This window comes from Anabrus simplex, chromosome 2 (assembly GCF_040414725.1).
Source record: "Anabrus simplex isolate iqAnaSimp1 chromosome 2, ASM4041472v1, whole genome shotgun sequence".
Taxonomy (NCBI): domain Eukaryota; kingdom Metazoa; phylum Arthropoda; class Insecta; order Orthoptera; family Tettigoniidae; genus Anabrus; species Anabrus simplex.
In genome coordinates, this window is record NC_090266.1 from 153,468,924 (window position 1) to 153,489,246 (window position 20,323).

The window sequence follows — 20,323 nt, forward strand, 5'->3', positions numbered from 1 at the left end:
CATTACTACATGTTATTTAGACGGTTATTTTTAATTTAAGGTTAAGACTATGGCTGATGATGCCTTCAGGGAAGGCGAAACATGTACCACTATTAGCTAACAAATTTATGTAAATCATCCAAGACGATTTTGCATTGATTAGGTGGTCTAATAAACAACTTAATGTTATTATTTCAATCAAATATCATCAATACGGACCAAAAATGATATTTATTACATGTGATGCTGAGGTGTCAAAATTTAGTCCCGCAGAAGTTCTTTTACATGCCAGTAAATCTACCGGCATGAGGCTGACATATTTGAGTACCTTCAAATACCACCGGACTGAGCCAGGATTGAACCTGCCAAGTTGGGATGGTCAGACAGAGGAATGTGGAAATGTGCAATAAACATACCAACCTGGCAGGAGATGGACGAGGGAAATGGATCATGAAAAGAAAATTAATTATTAATAATAATAATAATAATAATAATAATAATAATAATAATAATCATCATCATCAACAATAATGTGTCAGGACTTTTCCCGACATTCGGAAGTCAATTACCCAGGCCAGAATAAAAACCGAGAACTAAAGAATCAGAAGAATTATGAATATGAAAGCATGATATGAGTAAAAGTAGACTGCTACAGTTATATTCATAGGAAGACATGAGCGCATGACAGGGCAGTATGAAAAACCTAACTACTCTATCACCCAGAGAACAAAGTGCATGTATTCCAATGACAAATTACCTGAAGGTTGAAGATGTTCATATACAAAATTTAGGAGCAATTAAGATTTAGTGACTAAGCTAATGCATCATAATCTTAGAGCTAAATCCTTTCACTTAAAATTAGAGGAAAATAATCCACAGATGGGTATCATACCTGATTTACCTCGGGTCTGCCCAAAAGGGTGTTTAGCAAACTATCAGTAAGAGCTGCCTGAGTACCAGGATTAACTAACTGGGCCAGAAGAGCAGTCTGAGCAGCAAGATTTGACTGCTGATTACCAGGAACTGGTCCGCCTTCCCATGGATCAAGAAGACCTCGTCTGCCTTGTTGCATTATTCTCTGAGAAGCTTGTATGTCTCGACGGGGACCCCGACGCTGTGACATCTGGAAAATAAAGTATATCTGTCTCTATTTGCACAAGTAAAAATGTAACACGCAGGTTAGTTAGAACAGTAATCAAAATACATCACATTGATATTTGCAAGTATGCAACCAAATCACTCTCGGAAAGTCATACAAAGGGTATAAAGCCAAGAATATGCCACGATCTTGTTCATTTATTTGCAGCTGTGTTATTGGTAGAGATTTACATAATCATAAACTACAGCTTCCGGAGCTTTCAGAGGAAGAAACGAGCTACTGCAAAAGGGTAAAGGAATTACCACTCTACTATTTGAAACAATATACTGAATTAGTCCTCAAAATGCAAACAGGAGTGTGACAAGCAGACTTTGTTAGGGAGAAATCTTTTTTGAACTTTTGAAGGTATCGTGTTTAGTCGAACTTAGTGATGACAACCACCTAATGTATCTAACCTAAAAAATAATTAAAAACTCACAAAATGAAGTAATAGCTTCTTCCTTAAAAACTTCTGTATATTCCAGAACCAAGAATAAATAAACTGACAAGAGGGTTGAGCTTTTCAATACAATATATCACATGAATGATATTACATCAGTCTTGGGACTAGCTTCAGCCACTTAGTGGCCATCTTCAGCCAAATAAAAATTAAACAGATTCATAGTCACGTCCTAGTTCCTGAACCATGGGCAACGGCTGAGTGGCCTAGTAAGGGGTCCCTGAGAATCGGGATACCAGTTGCTATGGAATGGGAGTGGGCATTTCGGACATATTCTGAGTCATGGCCATCCTTGTGCTCAGGCGGCTAGGACTATACAATTCACCGGTGGTCCATAACCCGTTAGAGGAGAGATCCTCAATTGGACTATGTGCAAGTAGGGTAGCATCCTGTTTCATGAATTTACCAAGCTCAGAATATTTTAAGCAAACCTCAGACCTATGGGAGTAATGGAGTCCCACTCCCATTTGACAGGCGAGGGACTCCTTGAAAACAACTTGGAGAACGAACTGGAATTATATGGGAAGCTATCAATATTAATGGGGCATATGGAAGAAAGAAAGTAGAACTGGCTGAGTCAGCAAAGAGGATGCATTTGGATGTGCTAGGAGTAAGTGATATTCGGGTAAGGGGAGGTAACGAGGAAGAGATAGGAGATTATAAAGTGTACTTGACGGGTGTTAGAAAGGGAAGAGCAGAGTCTGTGGTAGGGCTGTTTATCAGAAATACCATTGCTCACAACACAGTTTCTGTTAGGCACGTAAATGAGCGAATGATGTAGGCAGATTTGTCAGTTGGAGTAATTAGGACTAGAATTGATTGTGTATTCACCATGTGAGGGTGCAGATAAGGATGAAGTTGACAAGTTTTATGATGCATTGAGTGACATTGTGGTCAGGCTCAACAGCAAGAATAGAATAGTGCTAATGGGCATTTTCAATGCAAGAGTTGGGACTAGAACTGAAGGATATGAAAGGGTGATTGGTAAATGTGGGGAAGATATGGAAGCTAACAGGAAAGGGAAGCATTTGCTGGATTTCTGTGCTAGTATGGGTTTAGCAGTTACGAATATATTCTTCAAGCATAAGGCTATTCACCGCTATACATGGGAGGCTAGGGGTACCAGATCCATAATAGACTATATCGTAACAGACTTCGAATTCAGGAAATCTGTTGGGAATGTACGAGTTTTCCGGGAATTTTTCGATGATACAGACCACTATCTGATCTGTAGTGAACTAAGTATCTCTAGGCCTAAGGTAGAGAAAGTGAAATCTGTCTGCAAACGAATAAGTGTAGAAAATCGCCAGGACGAGGAAATTAGACAGAGGTACATGGATATGATTAGTGACCAAGTTTCGAACAGTAGACAGTAAGCAGGTTCAGGATATAGAAAGTGAATGGGTGGCATACAGGGGTGCTATAGTAGAAACAGCAAGGGAACAACTGTATAAAGATGGGAAAAGGCGAACATCTTGGTGGAATGATGAAGTGAGAGCAGCTTGTAAACGTAAAAAGAAGGCTTATCAGAAATGGCTCCAAACAAGGGCCGAGGCAGGGATTTCTGCGTAGATGAAAGAAACAGAACGAAAAAAATAGCAGTTGAATCCCAAAAGAAGTTGTGGGAAGATTTTGGTAATAGCCTGGAAAGGCTAGGTCAAGCAGCAGGGAATCCTTTCTGGACAGTAATAAAGAATCTTAGGAAGGGAGAGAAAAAGGAAATGAACAGTGTATGGAGTAATTCAGGTGCTCATAACAGATTCCAGGGAATCACTGGAGAGGTGGAGGGATTATTTTGAACATCTTCTCAATGTAAAAGGAAATCATCCTGGTGGTGTTGTGAACAGCCAAGCTCATGGGGAGCAGGAAAATTATATTGGTGAAATTACGCTTGAGGAAGTGGAAAGGATGGTAAATAAACTCTATTGTCATAAAGCAGCAGGAATAGATGAAATTAAACCTGAAATCGTGAAGTATATTGGGAAGGCAGGGATGAAATGGCTACACAAAGTAGTAAGATTAGCATGGATTATTAGTAAGGTACCTTCATCTTCAGATTGGACAAAAGCAGTAATTGCACCTATCTATAAGCAAGGGAACAGGAAGGATTGCAACAACTATCGAGGTATCTCATTGATTAGTACACCAGCAAAAGTATTCACTGGCATCTTGGAAGGTAGGGTGCGATCAGTCGTTGAGAGGAAGTTGGATGAAAACCAGTGTGGTTTCAGACCACAGAGAGGCTGTCAGGATCAGATATTCAGTATGCGCCAGGAAACTGAGAAATGCTACGAGAGGAATAGGCAGTTGTGTTTATGTTTCGTAGATATAGAGGAAGCATATGACAGGGAACCGAGGGAAAAGATGTTCGCTATATTAGGGGACTACGGAATTAAAGGTAGATTATTAAAATCAATCAAAGGCATTTATGCTGACAATTTGGCTTCAGTAAGAATTGATGGTAGAATAAGTTCTTGGTTCCGGGTACTTACAGGGGTTAGACAAGGCTGTAATCTTTCACCTTTGCTGTTCGTAGTTTACATGGATCATCTGCTGAAAGGTATGAAATGGCAGGGAGGGATTCAGTTAGGTGGAAATGTAGTAAGCAGTCTGGCCTATGCTGACGACTTGGTATTAATGGCAGATTGTGCTGAAAGCCTGCAATCTAATATCTTGGAACTTGAAAATAGGTGTAATGAGTATGGTATGACAATCAGCGTCTCGAAGACTAAATTGATGTCAGTAGGTAAGAAATTCAACAGAATTGAATGTCAGATTGGTGATACAAAGGTAGAACAGGTCAATAATTTGAAGTATTTAGGTTGTGTGTTCTTCCAGGATGGTAATATAGTAAGTGAGATTGAATCAAGGTGTCGTAAAACTAATGCAGGGAGCTCGCAGTTGCGATCAACAGTTTTGTAAGAAGGAAGTTAGCTCCCAGACGAAACTATCTTTACATCGGTCTGTTTTCAGACCAACTTTGCTTTGCAGGAGCGAAAGCTGGGTGGACTCAGGATATCTTATCCATATGTTAGAAGTAACAGAATGAAAGTAGCAAGAATGATTGCTGGTACAAACAGATGGGAACAATGGCAGGAGGGTACTCGGAATTAGGACATAAAGGCTAGTTTAGGACTAAACTCGAAGTTGTATGCATAAACCGGCTTCGGTGGTGGGGTCATGTGAGCCGAATGGAGGAGGATAAGTTACCTAGGAGAATAATGGACTCTTATGGAGGGTAAGAGAAGCAGAGGTAGACCAAGACAACGATGGTTGGACTCAGTTTCTAACGATTTAAAGATAAGAGGTATAGAACTAAATGAGGTCACAAGACTAGTTGCAAATCGAGGATTGTGGTGACGTTTAGTAAATTCACAGAGGTTTGCAGACTTAACGCTGAAAGGCGTAACAGTCTATAATGATAATGTATGTATGTATGTCAATTTTTCTACTACTACTCTGTGGTCTCCATCAAATGCATCACCTAGTGCTGCTGTTACAGCCATTAACTGTTTACAATTTGTTTTCTAAACAAAAATAATCAACTGTTTTTGTCCCTTAATCCCAGCCACATCTAGTGTGATCATTCTATTCTTCCTTCTAAACCAAGTGTTACCCACAATCATTCAGTTTCTCTCACAGAAATCAATCAACTTATCTCCCTTAGAGTTTCTTTTTCCATAACAAAAATGACCAATCACTTCTTTTAAAATTCTGTGATTTCCAACTTGTGCACTGAGGTCTCCCATGACCATCACTTACACACCAGTGATTACTTCTCAGTGTAACCAAGAATTCCTCTTATTTTCCTCACCGTTTCCAGATTGGGGTGCATAAACTTGGATGAAGTCTTTCACTTCTTCTTCCGTCCGTAACTCGTGCTGTGATTATACCATCACTAGCATAGTCTACCTTGCCACATATTCATCCAGTGTATTGTTAACAATCACTCCTACTCCATTGGTTGCTTCACCTCCTCCACTCCACTATAGGGTATATCCTCTGCTCATCTTCACTCCCTTCTCCTTCCACTTGAACTCAGTCCCACCATTGGAACATTCTCTTCCTCTGTAAAGTCTATCAATTCTACTGACTTACCTGTCAGGGTCGTAACATTAATTATTCCCACTTTCAGAATACTGGTTGCTGGTCGCCCACTTCTCACAGCTCCCCCAGCACAAGAACTGCAATTTTCTTTTTGCAGTGTATGCCCTAACCCTTTCCGAGGCTGACATTTACCATCACTCATTTTTAGGCTATTGTTATGATGGGATCACCATTCCTAAAGGCATTTTACAGCTACTGCCACCAATTACTCAGGCCGCCCCTTACTTGAGGAACAGATGCCCTTATAGCCACCCCTAAAGTGAGAAACAAACGCTGCTGACGAATAGTGTACTCATGCTATTCACCAAGTGCTGGGCTGCCTCTTCCACAATCTCTGTTGTTCCAAAGTCCGTCTTCATCGCTGTAGATTCCGTTGAGGTCTTCACTTGTAACCCTGAGCTGGGACCTACCAGATGATACACAACGAGTTGGTGTTCTCTGTGACACACATAGGCAGGGGTGCCACTCCCTGAGCTGGGCTGCCTCAGAAGAGGTCCCCACCTGCTACATGTCTAGTTACATTCCTGTGATCATGTTAAAATGAATTGTTATTGTTCTGTTGGTAGAATGGACCAATATGCAAATTAATTATGGGAAATCCTCTTGCTTCATCTTTGGTGGACTTTTATTGAACACAGGACGGAGATTATATGATAGTGTGTCTAATACGAAAAAAATCGATCTGAACAAGTCATTTATTTCCATATTACACACTTACACTTTCAGATATTCTCACAACAGTTGCATTTCCCTAACATATGATTAATCTCTACTTTATATCTGATTGATTTATCGAGTGTATATTCAAGAAAAGAACCTATTGTATGGTATTTCTATTTACAGTTTTTGGTTATCTCTTTCCATCCAGTTTTCAATTGAAGATGTTCCAAGCAATATGGCGACAACTGAATTATATGAAAATGACAGTTATTATGTAAACATGTGTATATGAAGTGTTAAAAGTTAAATAAGGAAATGTTCAGTATTTATCTGCAATAGGTATGCAATTGGTTAACATATAACAAACCGGGCGAGTTGGCCGTGCGGTTAGGAGCGTGCAGCTATGAGCTTGTATCCAGGAGATAGTGGGTTTGAACCCCACTGTCGGCAGTCCTGAACATGGTTTTCCGTGGCTTCCTATTTTCACACCAGGCAAATGCTGGGGCTGTACGTTAATTAAGACCACGGCTGCTTCGTTCCCTATCCCATCGTCGCCATAAGACCTATCTGTGTTGGTACGACGTAAAGCAACTAGCAAAAAAAAAAAAAGAAAAAAAAGAAAAAGAAACATAACACTGCCAAATTTCCTATAATACTTAAATTACATATTTTTAAAAAATTACAAAAAAACACTTTCGTGGATCTCTAACTATATGTAACGCTCTGAAAATGGTCTTTACAACGCCCTGTACCCATGAGTGTGACAGAGTCCTCTTCCATTTCATGGCTTGAAGACTTCTTAGAAATAACTTAGTAAATACACAAAGAACAAACACAGGCTAGGATGGACAGTCAGCAATAAAGAGTAACATGTAAAAATAAGAGAGGAATGTTCTCTTTTCGTGTATAATGTATTAACCCACTGGATGCCAAGATCCAATGTGAGCTGATGCTCTGAATCATACATAATACTGTCATGATCTGACGAGATCCGATCCAGCAGGGGCCGGTTTTCAAATGCTCCAGGTTCACATTTAACACAACAGATGTCACGCATATGTATGCCAGCTGATCTATGATCTCTCTGGCTACAAATACATCCCATTTTCACTCTGAAAAAGAGATTATAACATTCTTACTTAGTATTCCTTAGTGAGGTTGGCATGCGCTGGACATGTCACATATGCCACGAGCGTTGCAGTACGAGTCTCTGTTTTTATCATGTTTTTACAAATTATTATTACTGCGAATCTGTGTAGAATAAGAGGGTAAAATATTACTTGGAACACTTGCGTGATCAAGACATTCATGCTCCGTTGTCAGAAAGTGACAGTGAGTGTGATATTTCTTCTAGAGAACATTAACTCATTGCGGACCGTGGATGGCGTAAGACGTTTAAGCTTGCCCCTATGCTGCGGGCCGTGGACGGCGTAAGATGTTTAATGTTCCGCGCCAAGCAATGCTGTTTATATTCGTCATCTATGCATTCTTACACCTTATTCAGCGTTATTACTTGTAGCAGGAAATTGGTTGACCTTCTTGAGATAACCCTCGCGTTGAGCGGGCTTATAAAACAAAGTTTCTTACGGAAGATTAATTATTAGATATTGTTCACAATGATTATTCTGGTGATGAACTTATTCCTGAAATACTCAGATAGTGAAAGTGACGAGGAAATTCCGATTCCCGAATCCGATTGACTATAGAGAAAAGTGAAGTGCCTTATACATATCATCCTAGTTATTGTCCACCCGTTCCACCATTTACAGAGAATTCAAGTATAAACGTTCAAATAGAAAATAAGCAGGATATTTTGAGTTACGTGAGTATTTTCATGAATGACGAATTTTATCAGTATGTGTGAGCAGACCAATTTAGACGCGAGTCAAGTGTGGTGCCCCGGCCTTTCACAAAGAATTCGATCATGCAATCGTGGAAACCGATTAGTCCAAAATCCTGATATAAAATGCACTGGACCGAAGACCCTGTTTTTCATACCCCGATATTGTACAATACAATGTTCCGAATACGCTTCCTTCATATTCTTTCATTTCTTCACTTCGGTGACAGTAATCATTATGCCGAAAATACAGATAGGCTGTATAAAATTAGACGTATTTTGAAACCTGTGACACCAGATGTCACACCCTAAATATTTACCAGAGGTAAGCACAAAGTATCTTTTTTCTAACATTTATAGTTTAGGAGTAATTGTAAATTGTGATGCACGTCAAGAGGGCCGGGCATGAAAATGGCTGGTCCAGGCATTCAAGTGTCCCGCTCAGAAGCAGGTACTGAACGTGTTAAAACAGTGACAATTCACTTGACACATATTAGGCCTAGTAGTTTTATCCCTCATCAACCTACCACTAATACAGTGCTACTATTACTGCTGCTGCTGCTACTACTACTACTACTACTACTACTACAAAAGGGAAGATGACAGTGATCTCAGCAGAACTGGCGAGATGTAAATCTACATGACAAACCTAACCACAATTATAAATTCCAAAATATAAAATAATTTGGACATTTTACAAAAAATAGAAATTTAAAACTTCAATAATTAAGACAACATAGTTTAGTGATTCTAACGGTGACATTGAAATTCATTTGAAAATTATTACTATGTTAAATATCAAGAAATGAAATTCACCCGGTAACATTACATTTTAAAAGTGTACATGTTTCAGCTCAATTGAACCATCACTATGCTAAGAAAGTGTAGTACTGAATGGGTGCAAATTTTACATATTTAGATACCCTGTACATCCACTCTCCGGTCTAGAAATCCAAGAATAACTGCAGGGATCACACCACACTTGACCATATATGACCACAAGACACCTTGTAATCTGCAGGACCTTGGCCTAAGTAGCAATCACTTGGTAGGCTAAGGCCCTTCGGGGCTGTTGCGTCATGGGGTTTGGTTTGTACAGCCACTCTGTCCCAGACTTATTTGCATGGTGCGACATTTGCGGGCAGAACAAACCCAGGTGGTTTCGCATTCACTATTTCAGCAAGCAACGGAGACAATATAAAGAAGACATGTGCAAATACAACAAACCCATTTCCACAAAAGCCAAAAAGGCCCTTAAAGGAGTGAAGGGTAAAAGCTTCCACTACCCATAACTTCTGTACTATGAAGGATAAAGAGGGTAAGCTCTAGGCCAGGGCACCTTCTCTCCCCATGAATTAACTAGGTAATAATTTCTGGTGTAGACTGAACCTTAGGATCATGTGATGCTCTAGAAGTGGAAATATTGTCCCTTAAAATTTTCTACTTCCTGATTGGGAGCAGATAATGATGATCATGACTGTTATTTAATGGGGCCTAACATCAAGGTCATCGTCTGGGTAAGCGGTGGTACAAAATGTAATAATTAAAATTTTAGGATCTTTCCAAAGAGTAGAATTTCAAACAATGATGAAAAATGATTATCAGTTTAAAATAACTGGTGGATGTAATTCATAATGCCTTATTTTCTTATAAAATATAGAAAAAAATAGTAAAATAAAATGAGGCATTGCCTTGAAGTGAAATCATAATATCATTCAAATTAATATTTTTTAAACACTAAAACAAGGTCAACAGAAAAAAGTACAGTAGTTAACAATAAAATAGAAAACGCACTTTTATACATGATAAAACAGGCTACTATCCCTCATAAAATGGACGACAAGGTCTGTTAACTGCTCGTCGCCTCGTAGGATGAGGGGATGGTACTCGGAAGTATTGATCGGCAAGGTCCACGCACTCCATAAGTATATCTACCACAGTAAGATGACCGCTGCAAGTACACACCGAGAGAGCTACTCCCTTAAGCAAGCAGGTGTGCTTTGCTATACCATGGCCAATCTTAATACTACTGCAACTCTCCAAGAAACCAAAGGGAAATCTTCCATACCTTTGTACTTATTTTTACCGTTCTCACGAGGGAATGGTAAGAGAATGGTAAGAATGGTGAATTTCGATTTGATTTTCATATATTCGTGAAAGTCTTTTCAGACTGAAACAAGCAGTGGAAGTCTTAATTTTTCACTGGTCTTTTTAAAGGGGGCATTTGGGAGCTCAAAGTTGGCGGTGTGCATCCCGAATTGTACAGTACATGCTGGCACATGTCAGCGCTCACGGCCAGCGGCCGCCCTGCCCTTCTTTCCTTCCCCACTCCTTCGGTTCTCCTCTGTCCCCCACCACATGGGCTGCCTACAGTTGTGTGCATGGGACGGCGAGTCCTATTCTATTCGGTCAAAGTTCTCCACGACTTATGGCTATTCCGTATACAGGCGATTGCATTGGATTCTTTACTTTGTTATGGCCGCTTGCAACATTATTGCAGCTCTTATTAATGCCTACGATGTTAATATTCAGAAGGCTACAGAGCTTTCTGATGAAGAGCAAATCCTGTATATACAAAAAAAAAGACGTTTGATGCAATTTTGGAGGGAAAATGCGAATTTATTCAGGAGGAACAGTTTTCGTTGATTGAGAGGACGAAGATGGCGTTGAGGAGGGGACAACATCACCGAAAAAATGCAAACACTGAGAAGAGTTTTACGAAGATAACAAGTCTTCTGATGGCCAAGGAAGACATTGCAAGTCAGAGAAGGATTATGATTCCGAATAATTGTTGGACATGTAAGAAAAAATACAGGAACGAGGACCTAAGTACGCTGTACGGATGTATACGAAGACTCAGAACAATTTATGGAATCGTCAACCACGTTGAACACAATGGAGAAATTAGGAAATGTGCAATGGTTCGAGCTTATGTGAAAAAAAGAGCTCACCAAGGCAAGGATGCGTTATTTATATATCACAAAATCGGAAACTGAGCGTTCGATTGGTGAGGGTAGAGAGTTGTATTGCCCCAAACACTCTCTCCAAAGCGACTCATACTTGAAAAACCTTAAAAGGCGTTTGAAAATTCGGTTCCAAAAAGTAACCAAACTAGTCAGTAAAACGTTTAAAACAGACGAAGTACGGCACGAAGTGGCTAAAAAGTTTGTAACATTCATTAATGAATTGCAAGAAAAGAAAGAGATCCCGGATGCCAACATCTGGAATTCAGACCAGTCCCGATTTGAGTATGAAATGACAACACAGAGAAGTTATGATTTTCGTGGTTTGAAAGAAGTTCTTGCTAAGTTTGTTTGCAAAAATAGTTTTACGCACTCCCACAGGGTGCAATATTACATTTCTAAAGCCGGAGAAATGGGACATTTGTTCTTGATAATTTTCCGAGAACTTAATGAAAAGATTGGACCTAGGGTACAAGAAAGTATCGAAGCCTACATGGACGCCTTTAAATATGTCGTCATTGATTGTTCATCTTCCGGGAAAACGGGGAAAGGGAATGTACGTAACTGGTTTTGAAATGTTTTCCATCCGCAATTATAGGAAGATGGAAAAAATCTTCAGGTAGATTCATTCAGTGGCCAAGGCAAAAATCCACAACCTGAATCCCTGTTGAACAAACATGCACAAATTGAATACATACCGAAAGGAACTACGTATCTTTGCCAGCCGTGTGATCTTCGACTCTTCCAACAACTAAAATATTTAGTCTGTCAAATGGAAAACATTTACCGAGTAAAGAATTAACACGCCAGTCAAAATTAAAACCCCTAAACAGACTTTTCATTATAACTAGTCAAATACTAGCGCATAACCAATTACAACCTGTTTTGTACCAATGCTGAAATATTTTTGGTAAGAGGGTGGTTATTCCATTACTGACAATATACCACAACTTCATACTGTACCGGGTGAGTTGGCCGTGCGATTAGGAGCGCGTGGCTGTAAGCTTGCATCCGGGAGATAGGGGGTTCGAATCCCACTGTCGGCAGACTTGAAGATGGTTTTCTGTGGTTTCCCATTTTCACACCAGGCAAACGCCTGGGATTGTACCTTAAGGCCACGGCCGCTTCCTAGGCCTTTCCTATCCGATCCTCGCCATAAAACTTGTGTTGGTGTGACGTAAAGCCACCAGCAAAAAAAAAATTTCATACTGCCTCGCAAACAAATTTTCGTGATTTGTCTGATAAAAAGTGTGCTGGAAATGATCGTACCAATTTTTTGTTTATAAGGTGCGCACATTGTCTTTTTTGTTATTCACTTTTTGTGTTAGATTTGCACTATCATGCCACGAATAATGAACCAATGCCAGACTGTGTTAGAATAGTCATTTCTTGAACGCTGAATGTCATGATGCAGATGATATTTAACTACAGTAGAGTCTCGATTATCCGACCTAAACGGGACCTGGACTACGTCGGATCACCGAAAATGTCGGATAATACAGAATAACTTTGAAAATGAACTGAAACAGGAAGGCTATACGCTAGTACTATAACGACATGTTTTACGGTACTCTATTTATTGAATTATAAATTCAATTGTACAGTACATGCAGTATTGAACGAAAACATTCCAGATGTCTTACGAATAGAAACTTTTCTCCACAGATATTAAGCTGCCTAATGCCGTGCCGTTTTTTTCCACCGATCTAGCCACCCAGCACTGGCGGGAAAATTAGGGTCCCTTTCATTAAACTCCTTCTGGAAATACACAGCCTTTAACTGCAGAATGGGGCCAGATATTGGCAGGCCCTTTTCCCGGTGTTGAGATAACCAAAGAAATAGTGCTTCACTTACTTTTTCGTACTCACATTGTTTCATTGTTTTTCTCTGCTCTGGTAGAGCACCACTTTTCAATTTCTTCCCTCTGTTTTTTCCAGTCTCCCACTGCAACACATCCAACACCATAATCTGAAGCCACATCTTGAAGAATTTCCCCTTTGTCCAGACTCTTTAATGCACTCAACTTGTCTTCCATAAAAATTATCACTTTCTTCCATTTACTCGCTATACTCACAGAGGATATGAAAACTATAACATCCGCACCCAACCAATACTACAATGAACAATGACTGAAGACTCACTGCACCTGTCCTTGAGAAAAGAAAACCGTCCTACCGCCACTGGTCAGGCCAGTGTTTGTCCCATGGTCACACCCTCCACACCAGGTGTGCCTGAATTCAGTCTCCACCAAAAGATCAAATTAAGTCTACCAGTGTCGGATAACACGGAATGTCGGATAAGCGAAGGTCGGATGAGCGAGACTCTACTGTATGTATTATTTGTAAGTAGTGATTTGTAAACAATTTTTATTATTTATTCCATAATGAATTTGTCTTTGTAAAAAAAAGTCCCAACTAACGTCAGTCTTCACCCGCAATCCCGTGTACACAACTGGAGGCAGCCGTATGTGTTGGGGGACAGAGGAGAACCGAAGGAGTGGAGAGGGAAGGCGAGGCAAGACAGCCGCTGGCTGTGAGCGATGACGTGTGCTGGCATGTACTGTACAATTCACTGCCCGCACCACCAACTTTTGAGCTCCCAAATGCTCCCTTAAAAAGGACCAGCAAAAAATTAGGCTTCCACTACCTGTTTCAGCTTAAAAAAGATCTTAATGAATATGTAAAAATCAAATCGAAATTCACCGCCCGACTTCGTACCGTTCCCTCGTCAGCTCACTTGGAACAGGGATGTCCTGCCACTCCATCTCCCAATGGGACATAACCAAATGGCTCAGCTAAGAACGAATATCACTGGCTGGAACCTTGTAACGCAACGGGGGCAATGTGACTGCCTCCTTGGCAGCCCTATCAGCTAACTCGTTTCCTGCTACACCCATGTGGCTTGGGAGCAATAAAAATGTAATTATGGTGCTATACTAACACCCAGCCAGCAGCTTCTCGAACAGCTGCACCAGAAGGTGCCGAGGAAAACGTGCATCAATATATCGTGAGTCAGTACACAGCAGAGTGTGCCGGCGGCCAATGGACAATGCATACCGCAGAGCTTCAAAGGAGCACAGGGCTCAGCTGTGTAGTTACTACAGCTTTCCAGCAGAGGAAAACTTCTTATCGGCAACGAACGCACAGCCTACTTTTGATCCTGCCCTTGAACCATCAGTGTAAATAACTGAATCTGGATACCGACCAACAATGGACAGGAAAGAGCTTCCAAAAAATGGAGGGGTCAGCGTTCACTTTCGGGCCAGGGTGCAGATCCAGGATTATTTCAGGTAGCCGTTTTAACCACGGAGGAAACTCTTTTGGTCGTCTAATAAAGCAAGACATTGAAGGTACATCATATGTTCTGTAAATGCCATCCAAGCATATACAACCACCTGCGTTGCTCGTGAGTAAGCAGGCAACAGCCGACGGTTTGCATTGTCGAATATGCAGGATAGCTTCACTGAATTGGCATCTGCCACAAATTTGCTGCATAGGACAACAATATCTGGTGTAAACGCATCACACCAGATCCAGAGAGAAGGCTAGCAATAGAGCTTGTACAAAATGCTCCCACTGCCAACCTACCAACGCTGCAGTCGATGCCACAGAGTTTCACAAGGCCTAAGGAATCTGTGTCAACTACAGGAAGAGCACCCCCCACCCCCAACACAACTAAATAAAGCTCAGGATGGAGGGTGAATAATAGAGGACTTTGCAGTTGAAAACCGAAAGCCATGTTCTTAAAAGTCCACACTTCTATTCTCCTAATAGTTTGTCGTACTTGCCATTCTGCAACTGCCATACTTAGTGAGAGATAGTGCAGAGCAAAATCGTGTACATATAGCGATAGTATTACTACTGAAACAGCAGCAGGTACAAAATCGTTTTATGTATGATTTGGTTGTAAATGATCCACCTATTCAATACAAACACATGTGAATACATCGTAGTGTCATATATATTCTCATTTTTTATTTTGGATTAGTTTCGACATTTTTGGTCATCATCAGCCATCACAATCATTGGTACATAAAAACATTAAAACACCTGAATCTGCCTAAGAACATACACACACATAAAAACACTCAAAAAAGTCCGTGTAGTGATCCTGACAGTGACAGTGTTTGTACTGAATAAGTGCACCACTAAAAACCAAATCATATAAAATATAAACATAAAAATTTTCCACACAGTATTCAATAGGTGGAAAATTTTTATGTTTATAATGTGCATGTAATCTCAGTTCGGACCAATAACATGAAGTTTATAACCCTTGATGAAAAACCATATCATACGTAATTTTCGTCAAAACGGATTTTAAAAAATGTCGTAACTTATCATGAATACAGTGTATGGCAATCGCGAACAGAGTGATATTGAGAAGCGATCCCAGTGGGACTCCGTGTTTCTTTACAAGGTAAGGTATTACGAAAAAGCCCTCCCTGCTTGGATATGGATCAGACAGAGATAAAAACTTTGCAATAAAAACCAGCAAGTTACCTCAAACATTCCACAGATGCAGGACTGAAAGGATGACACATCGCCATGTAGTGTCAGAGGCCTTTTCTATATCGAAGAAAACAGCCACTAAATGCTTTTTTTGAAAAAATGCTTAATGGATAGAACTCTCCGGGCATACGTTATCAGTGAAGGAGGGGGCAGCTCTAAAACAATACTGGTACCCAGACAAAATTCCTCTTTTCACAAAACACCACACATGTCGGCGATTCACCATCTTCACAAGAAATATTTTACAAGGACAGTGAGACAACTGTTGTTTGAGTCATCAGTCTATAGACTGGTTTCATACAGAGCTCCATGCCACCCTATCATGTGCTAAGATTATCATTTCTACATAACTACTACATCCTATATCTGCTCTAATCTGATTGTAATATTCGTACCGTGGTCTACCCCTACTGTTCTTAACACCTACACTTCCCTAAAAAACCAACTGTACAACATCTGGGTGTCTTACAATGTGCCCTATTATTCTATGTCTTCTTCTGGTCAAATTTAGCCAAAGCGATCTCCTCTCAACAATTTGATTCAGTATCTCTTCATTCGTGATTCTATCTACGTATCTCACCTTCAGCATTCTTCTGTAACACATTTCAAAAGCTTTCATTCTCTTCTTTTCTGAGTTAGATATCGTCCATGATTTACTTCCATACAATGCCACGCTCATGACGAAAGTCTTCAAAAACATCTAATTCCTATATCATTGTTCGAGGTGAACAAATTTCTTTTCTTAAGAAAGGCCTATGCCTTTGCTGGCAGGACCTAGTGTTTACAGTGCACTATGTCTTCTGGTATGGGCTAGAGCAATTGTGTTACTTTCGTTGATCTGTCTCTGTCTTACCCTTGGCTTTGACAATATGAAAGTGACTGAGGTATGAGCGATGCTAGTAATGCCATTCCTTGTGCAGCCAGTCCCTTCATTGAATGGTGTGAAAACATTGCTCATAGGGTCGGTTGATGCATGCATTTCAGTGGGCTTGGCAGACTGATATGTAATAGCAACTTCTGGCTCAGTGAGGAAAGCAACGGGAAACTACCTCACTCCTCATTTCCCTAGTACGCCTCTTCAGTGATGGCCTAGGCCATCTATGACAGCTGATGGCAGAGCTGTTGAGGATCTAACCAGCCTTAGGGCTGAAGACTGAACATACATACAAGAAAGGCCTTCCTTGCTTGTGCTAGCCTGCATTTTATGTCCTTACTTCTACCATCATTAGTTATTTTACTAATCAAGTAACAATAGTTATCTACTTCCATTAAGACATCATTTAGTAATCTAATACTTCCTGCACCACCCACCTGACTTTGTTCAACTGCACTCCATTAATTTTGTTTTGACTTATTTACTTTTATCTGGTATTCCTTTCCCAAGACTGTCCATACTGCACAGCTATTTCTCCAGATCTTTAGCAGAGTCAGATAAAATAACAATATCATTGGCAAATCTCAGGGTTTTAATTTCCTCTCCTTGACCTTTGATACACCTTCCAAATTTCTTTTTGATTTTGTTTATTGCCTGTTCTATGTAAACATTGAAAAGGAGATGGGACAAACTGCAGGCTTGCCTCACTCCTTTCTGGATTGCAGCCTCTTTCTCAAAGCCCTCAATTCTTTTCACTGCAGACTGATTTTTGTATAGATTGTAAGTAACTCTCCTTTCTTGGTATCTGATCCCGATCACCTTCAGAAGCTCAAACAGCTTGGTTTAGCCAACATTATCGAATGCCTCTTCTAGATCTACAAATGCCATGTAAGTGAGCTTGTCTTTCTTAATTCGGTCCTTTAAGATCAGACAAAGTCAGGATTGCTTCACGTGTTCCCATATTTCCTCTGAAGCCAAATAGATCTTCTCCCAACTCAAAATTTGTCTTTCCAATCTTCGGTAAATACGTGTTTAAATTTTGTAAGCGTGAGATACTAAACTAATAATGCAGTAGTTTTCACACTTGTCAGCACCGGCTTTCTTGGGAATAGGTTTAACATCATTCTGCCGAAAATCAGACGGCACATCTCCTGTATCATACATCTTACACACTAAACGGAATAACCTCTCCATGCTGGTTTCTCGTAACGGGTCAGTAATTCTGAGAGTATGTCATAAATTCCTGGTGCCTTGTTCCTACTTAGGCCTCTCAAATCTCTGTTGAATTCTGACCTCAAAATTGGGTCTCCCATGTCATCACCATCAACAGCCTCTCCTTGCTCCAAAACACTATCATCTCTTTCTTTAACTTGATAAAACTGTCGGATATGTTCCTGCCATCTTTCCCTAGAAGTGGTTTTCCATCTGAGCTTTTAACACATTAATGACGGGCTACGTTAATTAACGTAGTGTGGTATTGGTGCGCGGGCGACCGGCTACGTAAATTAACGTTTTCTCACATTGCTTCATTCTTGTGTTTTTTATCCTCTCCGCCGTTTATGAATCGAAATATTTCCTGTTGTTTACAAACTAGTCTTTGTTCATCGGAATTTAGATAGATATATTCTTTCCTTGACAAGGCTTTCGGCACAGGAAGCGTGGTTTCATAACCCTTAGTACCGTGTGACCGAGTGTATTGCCAGGCATCAGCATGGCGCGCTGAAGCAAAGACAGCTTGATCGATGATGAAATCTTTGGAGATTTGCATGCTGACAGTTTATCTGATGTCCCTAGTGATTGCGAGAGTGTAAGTATTAGTGATTGTGAAGATGTGTGTCCGTCAACGTCAAAATATATGCGCGGAAGTGAAAATGCGACATTCAGTTCGGACGTGTCTCTTGACGGCGGCAATAATACGAGTGAAGATACCAGTGATTGCAGTGTCAGCGAGGTTGATGGGTGGAGAAATAAGGATGAAAGCAGAGTCTTAGAACCATTTACAGGTTTTACAGGTATTTATATTTCATCCTACTTCTCATGCTAGATGTGCTTCTGTTGCCAGTCCACACGAAAGAATGGAGTAGCGCACGCCCGTACAACAATGTGTTAATAATCATACACCTACTTTTCCTTCCTCCAAAGTTTTCCTTGATTTTGCTGTATGCAGCACCTACCTTTCCTAGGGCCGTACAACCTTCAACATCCTTGCACTTCTCTTTCAGCCATTCTTCCTTAGCTGTCCTGCACTTTCTATCTACTTCGTTCTTCATTCGCCAGTATTCTTTTCTGCCCTCGTTTATTGCATTCTTGTACTTTCGTCAATCAGGTCTAGTATCTCTTGGGTTATCCTTTTCATTTAGCCCCTGTGTTACAGTTCCTTGAAACAATACCTCACACTACTTTCTTTGAACTTGTCTACAGCCCATCTCCTTGCACTCCTTCCTTTCAATTTCTTCAACTTCAGATGACATCTCACAACAGGTTGGGGTCAGAGTCCACGTCTGCTCCTGGGAAAGTCTTGCAATCCAACACCTAGTTTCTCAATCTCTGCCTAATCATAATGAAGTCTATTTGATACCTTCCAATGTCCCCAGGTCTCATCCATGTATACAACCGTCGTTTGTGGTGATTGAACGCAGTGTTAGCCAAGACTAAATTGTGATCGGTGCAGAATTCAACTAGCCGGCTTCCTCTTTCATTCCTTTGTCCCAATCCGAATTCTCTTACTGTATTACCTTCTCTTTCTTGGCCTACCACTACATTCAGTCTCCCATCAAAATTAGATTGTCATCATTTTACATACTGTATTAAATGTTCTATCTCTTCATATATTCTTTTGATTTCTTCATCATCCCCTGAACTAGTAGGCATATAGACCTGCACTATCATGGTGGACATTGGCTTGGCGTCTATCTATAGAGCGTTCCAACGTTAAACTGCAGTACAGCGTAGATGGAGCGTGCTGTTGCGAAATCGACTCGTGAAGATCATGCTCGAGTGTGACTCAAAGAGGGCGTCACAGTTCCACATTTTTCGTTTGTAATTTTGTAATTTTAAGTTCATTCGTTCATAAATTAATATTTGTAGGATGGTAAAATAAATACAACATACCTTAATCACTGGCGTTCGGGAGATGAACTCGAGGATGATCCGGACTATGAAGAAAGTCATATTAAAAACTTTTCATCATCGAGATCGTCCTGTAATTCGTCTGCTTTCCACAAAACTCTATCATTTTTCTTTACTTCGTTCACGTAATTTGCCCAATTGTCTTATGTTTTTATGGCACAAAAATTTTAGGTCAGCATTTGGAACAAAACCATGTTCATTACCCGCGTGGACTAAGGCAAATCACGGTCCTCGACTTTTCGGTGGCCTAAGTCCCGAACACAGCCCTTCAAAAGCGGCCTGCCGTGCACTTTTCACTGTCGTATCCTTCCATTCTTTTGTCACTGTCTGCCCAATATTTACCCACGATTCATCTGTGTAAATTATAGCTTTATTTTGTGCCCTCAAACGTTTTATCTCCCTGAGATAGCTGTGCCTCCAATTAATAATTTCACCGGTTTCAGTGAAAGCTGCTTTATTACCCCGTCTTAAATAACGGAAACCTATATCATGTAAGAAGCGATACAACGTAGATTTGGAAAATCGTGGCAAAGAATCTTCTCCATTTACGCGACTCAAAATCACCTTCAATGTCGGTGGTATGTTAGCAAATAAAAGAGACTGAACCGCCCGACGCATCCACTTCTAACAATTTCATCATATTTAATTTTTCTGTCGTCCTT

At 40.4% G+C, this 20,323-nt stretch overlaps 1 protein-coding gene across 1 annotated transcript in view; it reads right to left on the reverse strand.

Moving 5' to 3' along the window:
- The window catches only part of LOC136863945 (zinc finger protein on ecdysone puffs), a 259,166-nt gene that overhangs the window by 195,027 nt on the left and 43,816 nt on the right, over positions 1-20,323 (reverse strand). Inside the window, exon 2 of the mRNA XM_067140395.2 lies at positions 872-1,102. Coding sequence (XP_066996496.2) covers positions 872-1,102 — 231 coding nt within the window. The remainder of the gene's footprint in view (positions 1-871; positions 1,103-20,323) is intronic.